The 21,704-nt window shown below is 39.5% G+C and overlaps 1 protein-coding gene and 1 long non-coding RNA gene across 8 annotated transcripts in view; one reads left to right on the plus strand and one right to left on the minus strand.

The window, feature by feature from the left end:
* Window positions 1–21,704, plus strand: part of LOC310658706 — a 202,552-nt gene that overhangs the window by 18,598 nt on the left and 162,250 nt on the right. The window lies entirely within an intron of this gene.
* LUM (lumican) lies at window positions 1,361–13,105 on the minus strand. Its single transcript, XM_083401259.1, has 3 exons — window positions 12,635–13,105; window positions 7,688–8,602; window positions 1,361–2,439 (listed from the first exon to the last, which is right to left on the minus strand). Exons 2-3 carry the CDS (start codon window positions 8,580–8,582, stop codon window positions 2,285–2,287), a joined length of 1,050 nt encoding a protein of 349 aa, XP_083257385.1. The 5' UTR covers window positions 8,583–8,602; window positions 12,635–13,105; the 3' UTR covers window positions 1,361–2,284.

Consider the following 21,704-nt stretch of genomic DNA (forward strand, 5'->3'; position numbering starts at 1 on the left):
GGCCTGTTGTTTTTTAACATCTTTATAATTGACTTGGATGAAGGAATTGAGGGGATACTCATCAGTTTTCCAGATGATACCAAACTGGGAGGGGTAGTTAATGCCACAGAAGAATTGTTACAATCAGGATTCAGTATGATCTTAACAGAGTGGAGAACTGGGCCCATACTAATAAAATGAGGGTGACCAAGATGATCACTGGTCTGGAAACCAAGCCTTATGAGAAATGCTTGAGGGAGTTGGGTATGTTTAGCCTGGAGATGAGGAGACTGAGAGGAGATATAATAGACATCTTCAAATACTTAAAAGGCTGTCACATGCAAGATGGAGCAAGCTTGTTTTCTCTTGGTCTGGAGGCCAGGACTCAAAGCAATGGGTTCAAGTTACAAGAAAGATTCTAGCTACTGGAAACTCTCAGAAAATTCAAGAATCCATCAGATTCCGTAAGTCTCCAGGGGTAGAACATCTTAATAGTCCACCTGCACGGGTCAAGGTTGTTGCTGTGAGATAAAACCTTAGGTTATCTAACATCACACTTGAGACCACTTCCACCACTTCAGTCAAGGAAGCTATTGGAATGCTAGGGCAGTCTCTGCAACTGGGACCTTCTTATCGTTTCTGCCATTGTTTCTGGTCTCCAGTCCAGTAAAACTTGTATAATAAAATGAATTTGTCATTGGAATTATTCAGAATTTCCTGCTTCTAATGCTGCAATAAAATAGGTTTCTGCCATACAGTGTGGCTAGTCTAAATCCTCCATTCAGAACTTGTGTAGCTACATTTGAAAGTATTGACTGCAACCCTGCACACATTTGAATATGCTTATGTCCCTCTGAGGGACGCGGGTGGCGCTGTGGGTTAAACCACAGTGCCTAGGACTTGCTGATCGAAAGGTCGGCGGTTCGAATCCCCGCGATGGGGTGAGCTCCCGTTGTTCGGTCCCAGCTCCTGCCAACCTAGCAGTTCGAAAGCACCCCAAAGTGCAAGTAGATAAATAGGGACCGCCCTCCAGCGGGAAGGTAAACTGCATTTCTGTGTGCTGCGCTGGTGCTGGCTCGCCAGCTGCGGCTTAGTCACGCTGGCCACGTGACCCAGAAGCTGTCTCCAGACAAGCGCCGGCTCCTGGCCTCTTGAGCGAGATGAGCGTGCAACCCCAGAGTCGGTCACGACTAGACCTGTTGGTCAGGGGTACCTTTACCTTTTACCTTTATGTCCCACTGATTTCCTGGGAGTTCTATGAAGGTTATTATGAGAGTATCCTCTTATCCATAATTCAGCTGATTGGAATTAGATACAAGGCACATGGTAGATAAGTTTTGTTATGTTTTGTTTTTAAAAAAGAACTTTTAAAACTATGAAATACATAAAACAATTTATTTGATGGAGTTGTAGTCTTACAATAATTCAGCAAAATATAGTGTATTTTTTGGTTTGTTTTCATCTGCACTTACTGTTTTCTAAAAATGTAAACATACATTGACAATAATTTGCACTCAGTATTTTTATTTGCTATGTTTTATTTCTACAATCATGTTAAATGTAGCATGCAAATAACTGAATAACAATAATGGTGTACATGTTTGACTGTAAAGTAACAATTCCATTTTAAAGATTTAAACAAACCACACCAAAACATTTTTTACTGATTAAATATAAAATGCGTTAACAAAATAAAAACCTGGAAAATGTTGCTTTTTTTCAATTCTTTGCATAAATCATAGTTAACTGGGGTTTTAAAATATGTTTTTGTATGTGTTATCAATTTATATAGCTATAATGATTTATTGCTTTCCTGTGTAATGTAATATCACAACAAGAAAGCAAATCAAAGGAATAAAAGTGGATGAGAACCTTTGATTTGAATATAGGAAAATAATGTACATATATTGGTCCAGCCCTAAAGTACTAAATACTCTATTTAGATCAGAATATGCCTGACTTCTGCAAACCTGAGTTAGGACTGCACACCTGAGTAGGACTGCACACAAGGAGTGGTGTGTGTTTATCATGCATGTACAGTGCTTTTTAAAAATATCCTTTTCAAACTCAGGCTGTACTTGTCTAGAAAAGAAACATGAAAACAATTTTGTCCACAATCTATGGGGACTTCCTAGCTTTACAAAACTTTGACCTCACAGATTTTCTAGAACAGAAGCATTCTTTTTAAAGGTGGCCATGCTGCTTGTTAACAAATGCAATTGACATTCTGCAATACGACATTCTAGCTTTAAAGTGTGGTAAATTACGAAAATGGAGATGGCCACTGAATGAAGTAATGCACAAATCACTCCACAGTGATATCAGCAGCCATTCGGAGACAGCTGTACATTTCTTGAGGAAGATCAGATCTTGTGAGATTATTTGCATCCAAACGCAGATGTCTGACCCTTGAGTAGGCTAGCGCTCCAACAACTTTGCAAAAGCTGCTCACTGGAAATTCTGTAATATCAAAGGCACATTATTAGTAGCAGAATCATATACAGTGGTCCCTTGGGTTAAGAACAGCTTAGTTTATGAACAACTTGGATTAAGAATGCTGCAAACCTGGAAGTAGGTATTTTGGTTTGTGAACTTTGCCTTGGAAGCAGAACATGTTCTGCTTCCTGTTGAGTGTGTTCCATTTGTAAATTGAGTCCCCCGCTGCTATGGGAAAGCACGCCTTAGTTTAAGAGCTCTTTGGTTTAAGAACGGACTTCCAGAATGGATTAAGTTCCTAAACCAAGGTACTACTGTATCCCCCAAGTGGTATTCCCTGGAATGTACCAAGATTTTGTATATTGAAACATATATTGGCTATTGAATTTGTCTTCTTTGCAATAACATCATGATTGTGGCATGTGATCATCTCATGTCTGTGTTCTTAGATTCATAGCTAATTATAAAAATAAATGAATTAACCTCTGATATTGTATTATTTTAAGATATTTTCTCTACAACACATGAGAATTATGCAATTCCTCCCCCTGCTGCATTAAATTATAATTACTATCAACAACTCAGTGTCTCCTGAAATTCTTGGAATTAGTGAAGTTTGCTAACAAATACTTCAAACTGAGTGCTAGTGTATTTCATTTTGTAGATAAATTGGAAGGGGTAGCAAAGTTATTAAATGAAGATAATTATTGCGAAAGATTGTGGAAACAAACTGGTGATTAACAAATTTTGGCCATCAGAACAAGTTTTTTTTTTTTAAATTATTACAGTTTTAAGATTCTAAAATCGGTCTCCTTATAACAATTGTAAATGAAAGATTTGCACTAGATTTGAGATAAAGACGGGTAAATTTATAGAGTAGATTTTGTAATTTTAAACTCGAGACCTCATTTGTGGTCCATTGTGGTCTGGAAGGTTCCCCTCAATCTTGTATGGGGTAGATTAAAGAAGTGCTCCTTTAGGGAGAGATTTGCTCAATTGAGACTGAAGGTCTCATCAGAGTTTTAGCTGGCTGGTAATGGTAACTGTAACTAATACTTCCACTCATAAATTTGGTTTTATCTTTGCATTCTTTGGCACTAGTTAAATTTCCATTGCCACTGAGGCCAAACTAGACTTGATGTAGTAGTGGTTGGTGGGGCTGCACAGGTGGGGACTGTGTTGGTTGAGCTCTTGACTTCCCCCTGCCATGCATCACTGGGCCTGCACCATGCTGAGCTCCCAGCTGCCTTGCCCCCACCCTCCACTGCCCTAGCAACCAGCAGTGATGCAAATCATTGGGAAACCAGGAGGACAATGCAGCCCCACGTGCAAAGTCCCATCAAGTGCTACTGGTTTGATGACAAATGCAGGTCTGTTAACCCAGGTGGCTGCCACACAGTTAAAAAGCAGCAGAAGCACACTGTGATTTGGAGAGGAGAAGTAGAGGTTAAGCTGAGGTTTTTTACTTTCTCAACAGTTGTCTGGCCACTACAAAACTGATTAAGAGCTGATTAATCTGATGAAGCATACCAAAATCAGATAAAATATACCAAAATACAGATTACAGACATTTTAAAGAAGAATGGCATGAAGCAACTGAATGCATTCAAAGTAAGGCTAATCCAGTCATATATTACTGTCCTGCAATGAGAACATCAGTCTGCCCATAAAATGTGGGGAAATGTTTGAGTAGGAACATTTTTTATTATTATTCTTATTTGACTGCAAGGTGCAGATTGATGTGATACCTTTGCTTGATCTCACTGGAAACACCTGGAGATTTTAAAATGATGACCTGTTGATGTATGGATGCATGAATATGAAAAGAACTTTCTATACAATCAACCATGGGTTGCCTTGCTGGGATGGGAGACCATTTTGCAGTGACACAAGTCCTCTTTTGTCTGTAGGTCTCGGAGGATAGTGCTTTGAGGACTTGTGTTCAACCCATTGACTGAGGTTCCACAGGGTTCAGTTTCATCCCCTTTGCATTTCAGAATCTTCATGAAACCACTGGGAGAGACTATCTGGGGATGGGTTTTCATCAGTATGCCAATATCTTCTTTCAGTTGTATTCTGGTGAAAAGGTTCTTACAAGGTACTCCAAACCACTGGTTATGTGGAGCTCTCTATGTCCTGGAGCAACAGAAGACATTGTTCTTTAAACAAGTTTTTGATTCTGTTGCTGCTTAACTTACTTTATTGATTGATTGTTTTGGCTCTTTGATGCTGTTTTTAGTCTATTGTGTTTTTGAGATTACAGTATTGTGATTTTATGCTTTTTATATATATTGTAAGCTGCTTTGAGCAACTCCTTTTTGGGATACACATTTTGTATAAATAGGAATAAATAAAGCATCTGCTTCATCAGGAGCTCTTTAAAAATGTGTCAAATATCTAATACATTTTATATATATCAAGCACTGCACTAATAATCATGGTCAAGCTGCTATATTTAAGCTGTCAGGCCACCGTTCATAGTGGCCATGTGCAGATTTAGCAGTGTTAACAGTTACTAAGAACTGAACACTGTCTGAAGCTGGTTCCTGGTTTGGTGCTGTAGTCTAGACAAGCAGAAGACTACTGCTTAACTTCTATTCACCCAATAACCAAGAGGTTGTATAAGTTTAGTGTTTATACATTACCTTGGGTACCCATGGGCGCACATTGTTTTTCAGAGTCTTCTAGTCACCCTTTCCCAACTCTTATTCTGAAAACTAATAGCCACAAATGAAGAGGACCAATAGTGGCTGCTTGTTTCTTTACTGCCTTGCCTCTTTCCAAGTCTTCTTTTTTGCTTTTGCCAAATTGTTTTCCTTTTACTATGACTTATTACTCCAGCAAAAAAATTTCAGTGAAGCTCATCTACAGTAGGCATGTTCCTTGTGTTGATTTTTTCAAAACAAAATTTGACACCTCTTCACCCATGCTAGTTTGATCATGCCATTAAGAATACTTTCACTGGAATAAGGATGGAAAGTGTTAGTCGCCCATTCTGTGTTATTTGAGTCCACTGTGTTATTTGAGTTCTCATGCATCTGCTGAATACCACAGTGCTCCCTTTAGGTAGTTACAGCTTTTTATTTATTACTAGTAGCAGCACTAGCAACATTACAACGACACGTTTCTTGCATATTAATGGACTTCTTTTCAAATAATTTTCACCTAGTGTTTGCTTTTTAGGCCTATTTCTGGAGTCATCACTTAGCATCCTATTCATTAGATGGGTTTTTGGTTTTTTGTGTGCAAATTCAGATCATAAATGGGTGATAGCCAACATTAGTCATAAAATAGTCCAATTGAAATCAGTGGACTTAAGCCCACTGATTTCAGTGGGCTTAGTTTGAGTATGACTAATGTTGGATATCACTCAATATCATTAATTGATTTTCCCATGTCTTATGCACTGTCTACTCTGGACCAAAGTAACTAGTACTTATTGGGGCTGGGTACAGCCTCCTAGCAACCTCATGACCTCAATCCATGGGTTCTGAATCAAGGAGACCCACATTGGGCTAAAATGGGGACCACCTGCCTAGCCCTGGATCTGGTCCCAAAGTAGTTTGGGGGGGGGCTTATGTTTAATTTGGGGTGGGTTTGGGGGGGTGGTTGTGTGTGTGTGTGTGTGTGTGTTTGTTTTAAGCCCTAATCAAACATACAGCCAGAAGGGGGGGGGGTGTTCTCTTTCCTCCCCTCCCAACAAATAGCAGGGGGTAAATTCTGTGGGTATTCCTCTGCAGGCAGCTTCTTTGGAGCCCCATTGAAATTAATAGGAGAGCAAGCTGGTGCTCAAATGAACCCTAACAATTAGAAATGGGATTGTGCAAACAATTTTCTAAGTGAACTATGCCTACTTATGTTGCAGTAGAATGGATTTATGGTTTTCATAGATGATAGATAGATAGATAGATAGATAGATAGATAGATAGATAGATAGATGATAGATACGTTGAAGTATATCACAATTAGAAAAGAAAGCCAAAGGGGGCTACCAATCAAAACACCAGGTTTGTTTTGAAAGCAATGCTTTCCACAAGAGATGGTACGCACCAAGTCCATGCCACATTATTAATTGAATACAGGTTATAAAGACCACCTGCTTTCTCCATCTAGTGCATGTATTATCACCATACAGTATTGCTTAGGACAGCCAGAACTACTTTTCTGAAAGAAGAAAAACACCATTTTTGTCACCAGGTCTGTTATTTTCCAATGTGTCACCTTCAGGCAGGTTTCATTCATCTCCTCCAGCTCTTTGCTAGGTGAGACAGAATAAATGAAACTCCTGTTTGTGATGATTACTTGAGCCAAAGTATTAAAAAGATACAACTTCTGAGAGCTGAGATTTCTGGTAATAGTAGGCAGAATAACTATATTTGAGCTGATGAAAGATGGACAAGTATGAAGCAAAGGGAAATGCAGGAGAATTGCAGGAAAGAAATTTTGATAACTATCATGCTTTTCATTATTTGGAAAGGCTATTTATGAAGAAATAATCTATTTGTACATGTGGGTATATATTTTTATTAATGGAAAGTATACCTATTTCTGAATAAAGGCATCTTTTGATTGGTGTAGTAGAACATTTGTTCACCAGTGAATAGATTTTTTTATGAAGGGAATGTCAGATCCCACTGCTCTTAATTCTAATTCTTCATATTATTATTTATATATTTATAGTACACTATTCTCTATTTTGATACTGGTTTTGTTGGTTACAAGTTGGTATCCCAATGTGCATGTCTTGTAAAATTTTTGACATCATAAAATACACAAGTGCTGTATTTAAGCAGAACTATATTCAGGCAAGAAGGTTGGTTCTTCACTTCTGTGGAAATATAGCAGGGCTGGCCCACTATGAGGTAGTGGCTTCTGCTAAGTTCTCACGAGTTCTTGCCAAAATATAATGAGATCTTGTAAGATCTCGTGCTCTGCAAGATCTCACTGGAACCCATCCTCACTGCTGCTTTGTGGGCGCTAGCATGCAACTCAGGTAAGGGAAAGTTTGGCAGAGATAGGGCTTCAGTGGTGGAACCTTCCCATTTCTCCTCAGGTGGCAGAATGGGACGGGCCACCCCTGACCCTATAGTTACCTCTGTGAGGAAACCAATGTATGAATGCATCCTGGCAATAATATCACTCCCTGTAAGGAGTACTAAGCAGTGCAGACAGGAGGGAGTTCCATAGGTCAAACTTAAGGACACACCTGTTATTTAGCTAACATTTCATTGTATCACCTTTACCTTTTTTCAAAAAGGGAAACATTACTCACTGTTTATCTGATTGACTTGGAGGTAGTAGTTTTCGAGATGCTCATTTACTGTTGGAATGCTCTTCAGCTGATTATAGGAGAGATCCAGCTCAACAAGGGTAGATATATTGAAAGCATTGCCTGGTATTCCAGAATCTGTCAACTTATTGTGAGATAGACGTAAATACTGAAGATCTTTAAAACCCTGGAAATACTGATCAGGAATGTTGGAAATCTGATTATTGTCAAAATATAGCATCATTAAATTAGGGGGCAGTCCCAAAGGCAGTTTAGTAATCTTATTAAAGCTCAAGTCAAGATACAAAAGTGAATTTAGGCCTTTAAAAACTCCAGAAAGTGTATCTTCAGACAGTTGGTTGTGCTGTAGGTGAATGACAGTCAGATTCACTAGTCCTTCAAATGTGTTGGGATTGATTTTTGAAATCTTGTTATGAGTGAGTTGCACGTCATCCAGAGTATTGGGAAGTGGTCCAACAGCTTCGGTTAAATTGTTGTTATTAATATGAAGTTTTTTCAAACTCTTTAGCTTGGCGAAGACTCTGCCTTTTATTTTTGAATTTTCCAGATGGTTATGATCTAGGATTAGCCACTCCAGGTCTGTTACATTATCAAAAGCTTTCTCTTCTATGCCTTCAATCATATTATGGCGGAGATACAGGTATTTAATTCCAGGAGGAATAATTGGAAGACTCTTCAGTTTAAGATTGTCACAATACATGGCTGATGGATAGCTTATAGGGCAAGTACATTCTGGTGCACAGACTGCTGTTGAGTGATCAAACATTGAAACAGCATAACCATAATCAGGCTGTGGAGCATAATACCCATCATAATCATATTGACAGAAGATACCACTAATCAAGAAAAGGAAGAAAGGAAGAAAATTGAGATGCATCTTTGCGGTGTGTGTTGCTCCTGTTGAGGGGAGATAAAATGCATACAGTTACTTGACTGGTGATTACAAGGAATAGTAAAAACAGAAGTTCATTTTTCTATGAAGGGATGTATGGAAAATGAGCTGACTATGAAAGTATAGTGAAATTCGGTGCATTGTTAATAATTATGATGGATAGAGAAATTAATATAGCTCAGAATATCTGTGTTCATATTCCAGTCAGGGATTGGGCCTGTCAATGTTTCAATGTAACATACCTGTCCATGTGAAGATAAAATGGGATCACCCATGTATGATGACCATGGTGCAAAGTGGAATACAATGTCATACATTATCTGTTACAAGAACTTCTTAATACATGTCCAACATTCAACATAGATATCACTTTCACATAACCATCATGTGCTAGACCATTTTCTTGCCTCAGTAATGGACTGGATGAGAGCCAATAAACTGAAGCTCAATCCAAATAAGACTGAGGCACTGTTAGTAAGTGGTTTCCTAGACTGTATGGGTAGGAGGTGGCCTGTTCTTGATGGAATAACATTCCCTGTGAAGGAGCAGGTATGCAGCTTGCAGGTACTTCTGGATCCTTGAGGCTCAGGTGGCTTCAGTGATACATCAGCTTTAGCTGGGGGCCCAGCTATGCCTCTATCTGGACAGGGATAGCCCAATTTCTGTCTATGCTCTGGTAATCTCTAGATTAGATTGCTGCAACACATTATATGTGGGGCTGCCTCTGAAGATGGAAACTTCAACTGGTGCAGAAATTAGCAGATAAATTCTAACCGGGGCAAGAAGGTTAGAGCATATAAAGCCAATCATGGCCCTACTGCACTGGCTGCCAATTAGTTTATGGGCCCAATTTAAAGTTCTGGTTTTGATCAGAAAGCCTTAAATGGCTTAGGACTGCAATACCTCAAGGACTGCCTCTCTCCATATGAACTGACCTGGACCTTGTGATCATCATCTGAGGCCCTTCTTCATGTCTCCTCCACAAGAGGTCCGGAGGATGGCAACATGAGAACAGGCCTTTTCTGTGGTGGTCCCTCATTTAGGGAATGCTCTCTCCAGGTAGACTTTGTTACATATATCTAGGCGCCAGGCAAATTGGCTAATTAAGCTATCTATTGTCTTTTAAACTCTGTGGGGCAGGTGTTGCTGTTTTTGTTTGTTACTATGGTGGGTATTGGGACATGGGTTACACTGTGGGTTAAACCACAGAGCCTAGGACTTGCCGATCAGAAGGTCGGCGGTTCGAATCCCTGTGACGGGGTGAGCTCCCATTGCTCGATCCATGCTCCTGCCAACCTAGCAGTTTGAAAGCATGTCCAAGTGCAAGTAGATAAATAGGTACCGCTCCGGCGGGAAGGTAAATGGCCTTTCCCTGCGCTGCTCTGGTTCTCCAGAAGCGGCTTAGTCATGCTGGCCACATGACCTGGAAGCTGTACCCGGCCAATAGAGCGAGATGAGCGCCGCAACCCCAGAGTCGGTCACGACTGGACCTAATGGTCAGGGGTCCCTTTACCTTTACCTTATGGTGGGTATTTATGTGCTTTTAGATTGCAGACTTCCCTGTAATCCTTGCACGGAGGGTGTTACATAAATTTAATAAATAATATGTTATGAACACACACTTTGGCATGCATTCATGTTGTTGGATCAGACTTTATTGGGGGTGTGCATGTATATTTGTAATATTTGTAATAATTTCACTAGGAAATCAGAAAACATTAGGAAATGGATGGATAATACATATTGGGAATAGCAAGTCTTATTGTATTTTTGTTTAACATGTTTCATTTGAATATGCTGGTTAACACATGCACTAAAGCACGTTCACATACTGGATGGAACATGTGTCTTTCATGTAGTTCCTTATTTGTTACATTTTAGGTTATTATAAATATATTTGAATTCAGACTTTTCCCAAAGCAAGAGTTCTTTGTAGTAAACGTTCCTATTGTTTCATAACCTACACCTTTTTAGGATACCTCCACAAAATGGGATACTTTATTTGGGTTTGATGAGGATAGGCTACTTGAGCATTTCAGCTGTTTACCTTTGAAATTCCACAAGTAACAATTGCATCTCAAAACTTGGGAACACACTTCAGCCTGACTGTCAGTAGTATTCCAGTCATTACTGCAGGTAAAATGTGGCCAAAACGTATCTGCACAACCTCAGAGTGGAATCAACTGAAAACTTTTATGTGGTCAATTGTCAACTTAGTACTCATAGGAGCTTCTGTAAGTCCATACTGTTCTCAATGAACAAGAGTTTGTTTTGGTAGGGGTAGCCTTGGCAGAGGCATACAGGATAGGTTGACATAGAAGTGAGATAGAAATTTGGGGAAATTTAGCAGAATGAGTAGCACAGAAATTTAGGAAATCAATAAATAAATGCTGCCCAGAATATGGTCTGAAGGCAAATGAGGCCATCATCACCTTGCTGTAACTAAGCAAGTCTGGGTCTGGTCAGTGTCTGGAAGGGAGGATCATCTGGGAACCTCATGTATGCCCCTTGGGTTCTGTGATGGAAGAAAGGCAGGATATAAATGTAAGAAAAGGAATAAATGCCTCCATGGAAGCTAATCTTTGCAGTGCAGCTGCCACAGCTGCATTAGATTTGGACAGCCATAAGCAAATTTCATGTTCTCATGTTACAAGTGCATATTCTTTTGCCACTTGATTTTTTTGCCCTGGATAAATATGCCTAGCAACATCTTAATGGAATGGCTGGATCATTTGTGTGCTGCACATGAAAATAAAAATTTAAAAACCTATTGCTTGTACTAATTACTTGTGCAGCAAAAGCTTTTTTTGCCCTAGGCAGTGATCATTCTGAAACACTGCATCCTCTCCATCCCAGAGAAATTTTAAAATATTGCCCTTGAGACCATAACATATAAATGCACCTTATTATTTAGCTGTAGCAATTTATTTTTAAAACAAAACATTTCTTTGTAGATCTTTGAGAGAGCTAATAGTTGGATGTACAGAAAATGTTGGGCCTTGGTATGTATTTATGAAATATAATTTATTTATTCAGTGAATCCTTGCAAATTAGAGGTAATTAGGACCTTGGAAGTTTTGACAAGATAGAATTTGGGAAATGAAAGACATATGGATGAGATGGTTGAGCTTCCATTGGAGATACTGGAAAATTTTCATTGATTTTAGTGAAGTTAGACAAATACTCAAACAAAAGGTTTTATATTTTAACTCCTAACCAATATATTTAAAAGATCTAGGATGGCATAGTATGTGGATGACTCCTTCAAGATTTCTCTTTAAAATTTGACTGACAGTTCATCATTGTGCTTTGTAGTCCTAAGTATTACCATTTCACATGTGTGTGAATCAAGAATTGGGTCATTAGTAAACTGGTACTTTATGAACACTTCTCTGACACATATATTTGAAAATCTTCTAAAAATCTCCTTAAAATTTCTGTTGCAAGCATTACTTTGACATTTGGTATCTTCTTCCATGAAAAAAAAGAAGCCTATTACTTTGCAGTAATCAAGCAAATTACTTGCGTGTGCTAGTTTTAAAAGTTTCATTATGAAGACTCCAGAACATTTCCATGAAACAGGGAAACTAAACTGTAAACTGCTGCACATAAAACTCTCCAGCATATAATATTTTGTATAGTCTTCTTTCATGCATCATAATATTCAAATTATAGTGGAGTCAAATTAAGCATATTGATTTAAATTTTAACTCCATTTAAAAATTAAATTTATTTAATTTTGTTAACATAGTAATCAGTAGTTGGATATATAGAAATTTTCGTTTGCTAGGATTTACCCCCCTCTCAAAGGCTTGGTCATTTGTACTGAATGTCCCTTTTCATAGAAGCCAACATGTTCTACAAAGGAGTACAACAATAACCCACAAAACATGTGGAGCATTTAAAAACAAACTGTGAAAGCAACTGCACAAAAGCAACTGTATTCAGTTTGCAAATTGGCAAAGTTGTGGCATGTTCTCATTACTGCTTCCTTCAGCTGTTTGATTGTTAGTGTTAAAGCATGCGAGAGCACTTACCTTTCTGACTTGAAGCTGCTTGCTTTAATTCCCACAGCAGATTCAGTAAGGGACTGGATCAACCAATATATGCTATAAACAGTGTCAGAAGGTAACTGGCTGCCAGATCCTCTGTGATACAAGGGCTTGGGGGGAAAAATCCTAGTCACGCTGTTGTCTGAGGCTATGTCATCATGGGATTCTGGTGGTGCGGTATGTAAAACTGCTGCTGTCTAATCAAGTGCAGGTGGACACTGAATTGTAAAGGACAACCCATCTGTTCTCCCTGTGGAACAGGATGGAGATAACCCCTTTAAGGAACCTGAAAAAGTTCAAGCTGACTACCACAGCATGAACAACAGAATTATAAAAGGGGGAAAACCAATTTTAAATAATGCTCAAATTGCAAACAGACATTGCATTTTCCCTAGCTCATTTTATAGCCTTCAGCAAAATCTAACAAATAACTCTCAAACCTCAGTGTAGCCACAGTTCTTAAGCCAAATGACTCGTTCCTTTTTTCTTGTTTTTCTTTCTGCTAAGTTATGCACAGTACATAATGGTTCAATGAAAGCCTTAGCAGTGGAAAAAATATATAACCCCAAATGGTGAAACTACACGAGGTTTTTCCTTTACTGTACTGTAAAAAAAGTATTAGTAAAAGGGAAGATTGGATATGATGGGTCTGGTTAAATATACATCTAACCATAAACCATGTACATTTTATTTTATGGCTTAACCTAAATATTTATATAACAAAAACTCTCTCTGTATATGTGTGTGTGTGTGTGTGTGTGTGTGTATAATGTTGAGATAGAAATAAATGGTTGGCAGCTTCCTTAAAATTATACTAACATTTGTCCCTTTTAGGACTTAAAGACATTCAGAATCTGGAAGCAATCAACTGAGTGTTGTCTGTTTCTTATTTCATGGATACTGTTCAAGAATGCTTCCTAAAGCTTGGATGTGAACGCTATTGAAATAAGACACTGCCAAATATAATGCTATAAAAATAAGGAAAATAATTGGCAAAACTTTAAGTATTCTTTCTGGTTCCAATATATCCAGAAAATTCCCATCAAAGATCTCCATTTTGTCTGAGACACATTGCTCCTTTAAAAGAGCGATCTTTACACCAACTGGTTTGGTGAGGGACAAGGAAGACAGGGCAAAGCATGATTCTTTCAGACAATCTAGAACAAACTTATTATTGCATCAGATAATTTTTTTTTACAGATTGCAGATACCATTGGTGTGGCAGATGTATACAATAAAATGCCTCTGCTTTGTGTATTAATAGCATAATAACTACATTTATCTTCATGGGCTCTCCCACTTTGATCTTATGCTAAGTTTACCTTGTCTGCATAGGGTGTTAGACAATCAATCACCCTAGGGCTGTCTCTAATTTTGGTCATACTTGGAGTAGACCTACTGAAATTAATAGACCTTAGGTAGTCATGTCCATTAACTTCAGTGTGTCTACTTTGAGTATGACTAACATTGGAGGCAACCCATAGTATTTAGACTTGCGTTTAGACTGTTGCTTTATATAAAAAGAAGATAATTTGAGAACAACAGTTCTTATAAATGTAGTGATCACTTAGTCTCTCCCGCCTGAATGCTGTATGGCTGCTTTATTGTATTTATAATGCAATAATGTTCAACTTATTCTAAAATAGTTTTGATTATTTTAACGTAGGTTAGCTGCCTTGAAGAAAGGAAGAACAATAATGGTCTAATTCAATTTAAATAGATAAAAAAACAGAAGCAAAAAGTGTGTGCAGCATATCAGCCACCACATATCAGATCTCCAGGGCCTAGCCAATGAGAAGTTTAATCACAAGCTTCTATCAGAAACTTTCTGACAGAATCGCAACAAACTGTTAGGTCTGCACACATCAAGCACCTGATCCTTTCCATTAATTTGGGTGGACTTGGAATGAAGATACAAGTCAAAGCTATGGTGTGAAAAATTGCCATAAACCCAATTTTCTAGGGAATCTGCAGCAATACAGTAGTAACTCTACGTCGTTTCTGTGGACATGTCTATCACGAGTAGATAAGAGGGAAACTGGGCAACTCTAGCTTCAGTCCCAGCACCCATTGTTGACTAATGCAAGCCTTTCATCAGCTCACCATAAAGGTGAGTTAAGGAGGTGCCTGTTTGGCCATCCTGCCCACCCCAGTTGCTTTTTGGAAGGGTGAAGCCAACAGAACCCAAGATAATGAGGAGGGCAGTAATATGAGGTAGGTTGGCTACATGCCCTACATCCAAAGGTGCCTCCAAGTACTTGCTGGTGGGTAAATGTTATTATCTGCCCACACTACATGACCACTAAAGTTGTGATAGAATAGCAGTTAGCCAAATTAAATAACACCATTTTCAACAATAAAGAGCAGCATCACATAAACAAAACAAAATGTTTTATTGGCCAATCATAGGGCACCAAAAATTCCCACTCAGCCCCCAAGTGAGGCACATAACCAATCCCATGACCATGATTTCCAGACCAGACATAGCAAATGCAGTGGGAATCTAAGTAGTAATGGTAGCTTTCCCACTGAGGAGGACTGGACTGTTGTGAAAAGAATTATTAGATACTTAAAGGGAACCATGGGTTGTATACTTAAACTGCCAACAACTATCCAAAACTTCTAGGTTACACAGATGCGCTCTGCACCAGAGACAGAAAGGATTACAAATCAACAGGTAGATTTCTCTTTATGTTTGGAAATGGTCCTGTTTCCTGGGCCAGTTGTAAACACTGATCTGTAGTTTTGTCTTCCACAAAATCAGAATACATAGCTACAATTGAGGCATGTAGACAACTGGTCTGGATTGACCAACTGACCAACTAACTATGGGATTTAGGTTGTTTGGGGAGAAACCTGTCCAGTTTCTCCAGGCCCTCCAGCTCTTTTGGGACTACAAATTCCATCATTCCTAGCTAACAGGACCAGTGGTAAGGGATGATGGGAATTGTAGTCCCAAAACAGCTGGAGGGCCAAGTTTGGCCATGCCTGATTTAGGAGAACCAAAGCTGTTTGAAATTAGTATCTCAAAGTGGGATTTTATTTTCCCAAGAATCAAACACATTGAGGTAAAATACCACTATGTGTGTGAGGTAATACAAGATGGACTTGTTGAGTTGGCATATTGTCAAACCAAAGAGATGACAGGCAACATTATCATCAAGCCACTCCGAAGAGACAGTTGTGAGAACCTTCAAGCCAAGATTCTGGGTGGCTTATTAGTATTGCATGCAATTGTTTATATTTGCCTGAGAAGAGGTATGTGGGAAATTCAGCATCATATTAACCAGCATGCTCAGCTCTAGTTAATGCATGAAGGGGTTAAAACCACAGAGTAAGCGGTTTTACTGGACTCAGCTTGGTTGTGCCTCCTTACCTCTGGTGATGAACAGGTAGGAAATTTATTTGTTCACTTTCTTTCCTCTGTTTGTTCTCTTCCACCATGTGAACCAACCAGATAGGGCACCTCAACTTGATTGCTCCAAGCTCAGACCGAGTGTTACGAAACTTCTTACCATATTTTGTAACCCAATTTTTCTGCCCATGAATCTGTCCTTTGAAAGTCTGTAAATAACAACCATTTTTACTTACCAAACTGTAGAAAGCAAAAGTGCTACAAATGACTTAAAACAGGATATTTAAAAGGTCTATTAGCATATATTCTTATGCTTCACTTTGCTGCATGTTTTGTGTTTTAAAACCTCTGTTGGGAATCTTTCTTACTGCTGAGTATTCTGCCTCATGTTTGGATCTAGGAATCCAATGGATTCTTCTTCATTTAACCAATCATAAACCGACACAATCAACCAACTATCTTGAGTAAGTGTCCTGATCATACCTAGAACAATGAGAATGAGCAACTGGATTTTGGGTTTTTTATTGGCAAAGCACTTAATTGCATCAGCTTATAAAGTGCAAGTGATATACACAGCACTCCCCACTAACTACAGTTGTATCTTGGTTGCCGAACACCTTGGAACTCGTACGTATTGGCTCCTGAACAATCGAAAACCAGAAGTGAGTGTTCCACTTTTCAAACGATTTTCCAAAGCTGAACATCCGGCACAGCTTCTGATTGGCTACAGGACGTTCCTGCAGCCAATCGGAAGCCATGCCTTTGTTTTCGAATGGTTCTGGGAGTTGAACGGACTCCCGGAATGCATTCTGTTCGAGAACCAAGGTACCTGGTTAGGCAACTTACCAGCAGACCTGTGCTCCATCTTCAACAGCTGGAGCAACACTGTGGCCCTGCCCACCTGCTTTCTTAAACCCCCTTGTCTAACATGGATTACACAAGCACCTGAAAGCTCATCCACAGCAGTTTCAGCTGCTCCCATCACCCTTGAGCATGGAGACAGCAGATTGGGGTGCTCAGAAAGGATCCCAAAGATACAACTCTCTCTGGGGGTGTTGCAGGCTCCTCAGCTGCCTCATGGAACCCCACAAATCATTGGTCCCTCCCCCTTGATTCTCTTCCTCCCCACATGCTTCCTTTGCCCACACATCCTCCCACTATTTGGGCATCAAAAACACCTTTTTTGTATTGTTGCCATAAGGAAAAGTATAGAGAAGCAACTATATCAGAACTACATGCAACAGTATCTCCTTGGGTGAAATCTTACCAAAGTCTTTATTCAAAATGGCATCTGACACTCAAAAAATGGAGAAGAGCACCACCCACTCCTCGTGATCCTTTCTGCTAATTTGGGCAATGATATCTTGAGTAGAGTCTGAACTCTACTCACATGTAGTGGTTACTGTGGTCACTCACATGTAGCACTGGGTGATGGTAATGAGTCAGGGAGGGCAGGTACACTTAACCAGCTGCTACTGCTGAGCAGTGTTCAAAAAAGAGGATGCCTTCCATGTTGTGTTGGTTTCTTCCTCCTTCCCTTTTCATTTTGTCTAGCTCAACCGAATGCAGCATCACACCATCTGCCTCTATCTTCTTCCTCAGGACCTCCCCAGCATAGAAGAAATGAGAAAGCGGGAGAGATGAATTATTTTCTCTTCTCTTCTTTACAATTTTAGGGGAAGGAATGCACTTCTGTCTTCAAGTTTAGGCTACACATTTCCATTTCCTTGCTAAATCATTGAGAAATGAAGGATAAATCCTGGGATCGGATGTTGGGTTGCTTACTTGAATGAGCAAATAAAACACAGCTACAAAAAGCTTCAGTGTACTGTGTGAAATTTATCAGTTTATTCTAAATTGTTCTGCAGTCATTGGCATGCAGGTATTAGACCATCTTCTGCATCGGACTGTTTTCAAGGAGCGTCACTGCCAATTCGGAACGGTGTTAACCCCCCATCCTCTGTGATATCTCACATCATTTGCCTGTTCCCTAAACATATTGCAATCTTAAATACTGCTCATAACTCTTAACATTTAAAAAACTTTTTACCCGTTTAGAACTTTAACATCATACTGAATCATGTAAATGTTCCATGAAAAACAATCTGCCTCCAATCGTGCAAGGCATTCATTATTTTTAATGGGAATGTTCCCAGACTGTCATTTTGCTTGTCTGATAGCCACACTTTACTTGCATTTCAAATGGAAAGTATTAGAGTACATAATATAAGTGTTAGAGAAGTTGTGGTACTCTTGGACATGTTTCTTATTCCTAAAAAGGAAATGGCAGCTTTGGAGATTTACAAAGTGGTACTCCTAGTACAACCTATTAACAGACCACAAGAGTATTAATCTGATCCCTGTATCTTTTTTATGGGAATTCAGAATTACTCATTGCATTGCTTCTTTCTTGAAAATGTCTAAAACTCCCTAATGTTATCCCATTTCTTCCCTCTCTTTATTAATGTCTAATTTCACAATGTTTACAGAAACAGGTTTTCTGATTCATTTGTTGAGAAAAATTGTGTGCAGAAAGCTTCAAAAGAGCAGGAAGAGAGATATATTTTGAATGTGAAAAGGGCAAAAAGATTAGGGGCGGATCCAGTTAATCCCAGATATGAGGGAAATCTGCACGCTTAGAGTTGCATATGCAGAAGAGGGCCTGGTGAGATCTGTGGCAGATTCAAATAGAGTGAAGCATGTGTCAGAGGTGAATTTACTGTATGTGAAACTATGGGTTGTGCCGTGTGGTTCTTGGCTACATTAACTGTTTTTTACCAACAAAAAAGGATATGGATTTCAGTTGGCATATATTAGTTTGTCAAAAACCATTTAACCCTTATTTATTCATTATGAACAGTCACATCGATAAAGTAAAAGATGCTTAGAAAATACAATTTCATACCTTCAACTTCAGAGAATAAAAGTGGTATAGGATAAATTGAAGCAATGGGGAGAGGCAGACATCTTATTTTTATCACACGATCAGTGCAGGAGGGCTTCTGTATAAGAGCAGTCTGTAAGTACCAGGGACATGGGTGGTGCTTTGGTCTACTGAGCCTCTTGAGATTGCCGATTGGAAGGTCGGTGGTTTGAATCTGCGTAATGGTGGTGAGCTCACATTACTTTGGCTCAGCTTCTGCCAACCTAACAGTTCCAAAGCAAACCAGTGCAAGTAGATAAATAGGTACCACTGTGGCAGGAAGGTAAAAGGTGTTTCCACTCACTCTGGCTTCCGTCACGGTCCTTTGTTGCGCCAGAAGTGGTTTAGTCATGCTGACCACATGATCTGTAAAGCTGTCTGCAGACAAACGCCGGCTTCCTCGGCCTGAAGTGAGATGAGTGCCACACCCCATAGTCACCTTTGACTGGACTTAACCATCCAGGGGTCCTTTACCTCTACCTTTTTACCTGTGAGTATCAAAAGAATCTGTCGATGAGGCTTTTAGCTCATTTCTCATTTGGTTTTGAATCCTGCAACAATTTTGGAACAGTGTATTTCTCACTTATAAAATTAATGATTAAAGGACATTTTCTTCAAAATCTGATATGCAAATTCTGATATGCAGGAAGAAGAGTTTTAGAAATAAATACTTGCATATACTGTACTTGCTTTTCACTAAAATCACTGACACTTAACAAAATAATTTTCCAAGTCACAGGCAAGATTTAGAAAATAATTTTTGTGATACAATTATCTAGGTATGATATATAGGTGTTTAATATGATTTAACCAGGTAGATCACATTCTAATTCCCAAACCAGTTTGATGACTCCAGAACTGGTGGATTTCCTTCAGAATACCCCTTCCCCAATATCCAGCACCTAGTTAGAACACAAGTCTTTGTTTAATTTGCCTGCTTTAGGGGAAACCCAGCCAGATGGGCAGGGTACTACTACTACTAAATTATTTATTATTTAGAAATGTAAGTGTAAAGTATGCAAGTATAATGATCCATTTTATGGCCATCTACTACCTTTAAGTTCTTCAATGTATTTCTTTTTGTCTCCTAGGTCCTATTACAGAACATTAAGAAAGTAAGGAAATTAAAATGCCCAATTTGCATGACAATAGGTGGTAGTCTGCTGTTTTACTCAGAGGAGACCCATTGAAATGGATAAACATGACTACATTAGGTCCACTAGTTTCAGTGGTTGTACTCTGAGCAAAGGTTAGTTGCCTGCTTACCCTGTGCTGTTTTTTCTCTTTTCACGTCTTAATATACATGTAAGAAATTGAAGGAGAAAAATGAGCCAGGTGTATCATTCAAATCATCCAAATTTGGATACATGTGAGCAGTATATTTCCTTTCTTCTGAAGAAACTCTCATTTTAAATGTTGGTGCATTTGGTGAAAACAGCAAGGTAGTGAATTAAAATTATCTGAAGTGTGAAACATCCACGACTTCTTCCAATTCCGGGGGGTGGGGGGTGGGCACACATTTTGTGGTAACTGTACAATCATGAATGTATGAACGCGGAACATGATAATGTTCATTATTTTAAGACACATCTATCTATCCCATCGTTCATGGTGAATGCAAGAAAAACATCTGATCGCTAGAGGCTGCTGGGACACAGTGTAAGCGGTTAACTGCCTGGCCTTCTTACAGGATAAGTGTGCCTAGAAGTAAGAGACAGAGGGAAGGGCTCTCCTCATCCTATGGCCTAATTTGTTTGTTTTTTTTATTATTTCCATCTCTCTTTCTCTCTCTCACTCACTCACACACACACACACACACTTGGATATCCTCAGTTCTACCTTACCCATGGGACACGGGTGGCGCTGTGGGTTAAACCACAGAACCTAGGACTTGCCGATCAGAAGGTCGGCGGTTCGAATCCCCGTGACGGGGTGAGCTCCTGTTGCTCGGTCCTTGCTCCTGCCAACCTAGCAGTTCGAAAGCACATCAAAGTGCAAGTAGATAAATAGGTACTGCTCCAGCGGAAGGTAAACGGTGTTTCCGTGCGCTGCTCTGGTTCGCCAGAAGCGGCTTAGTCATGCTGGCCACATGACCCGGAAGCTGTACGCCGGCTCCCTCGGCCAATAAAGTGAGATGAGCACCACAACCCCAGAGTCATCCGTGACTGGACCTAATGGTCCGGGGTCCCTTTACCTTTAGCTTACCCATATCCCACCTGTTTCCCCAAAACTCCCAACTCTAAGCCTTACCTAGATTTCCATTCACCATTACTGTTCAGACCTTGTTACATTATTTTAACAGTTAAACATGCTTTGTGTCTATGTTTATATTTCTTTCTGTTTTCATCAACTTTTTCTGCTAACTCAAGATCTGATTGCATTTCTTCTAGAAAATTGTTTTCTTTTCCTTTCCTTTTAAAAAGCAGTTGCTAAATTTGCATGAATTACATTAGATTTTGGCATGTTGCTTTATATCAGTATACTCCGGGTAGGGACGCGGGTGGCACTTTGGTTTAAACCACTGAGCCTCTTGGGCTTGCCGATTGGAAGGTTGGCAATTCGAATCCCCGCAATGGGGTGAGCTCCCATTGCTTTGTCCCAGCTTCTGCCAATCTATCAGTTTGAAAGCACAGTGCAAGTAGATAAATAGGTACTGCTGCCTGTTTCTGTGCACTCTGGTACTCACCACGGTCCTCCATGTGCCATTAGTGGTTTAGTTATGCTGGCCACATGACCCGGAAAGCTGTCTGTGGACAAACACCAGCTCCCTTAGTATG

This window comes from Podarcis tiliguerta (genome assembly GCF_965153285.1).
Source record: "Podarcis tiliguerta genome assembly, chromosome: 10".
NCBI lineage: Eukaryota > Metazoa > Chordata > Lepidosauria > Squamata > Lacertidae > Podarcis > Podarcis tiliguerta.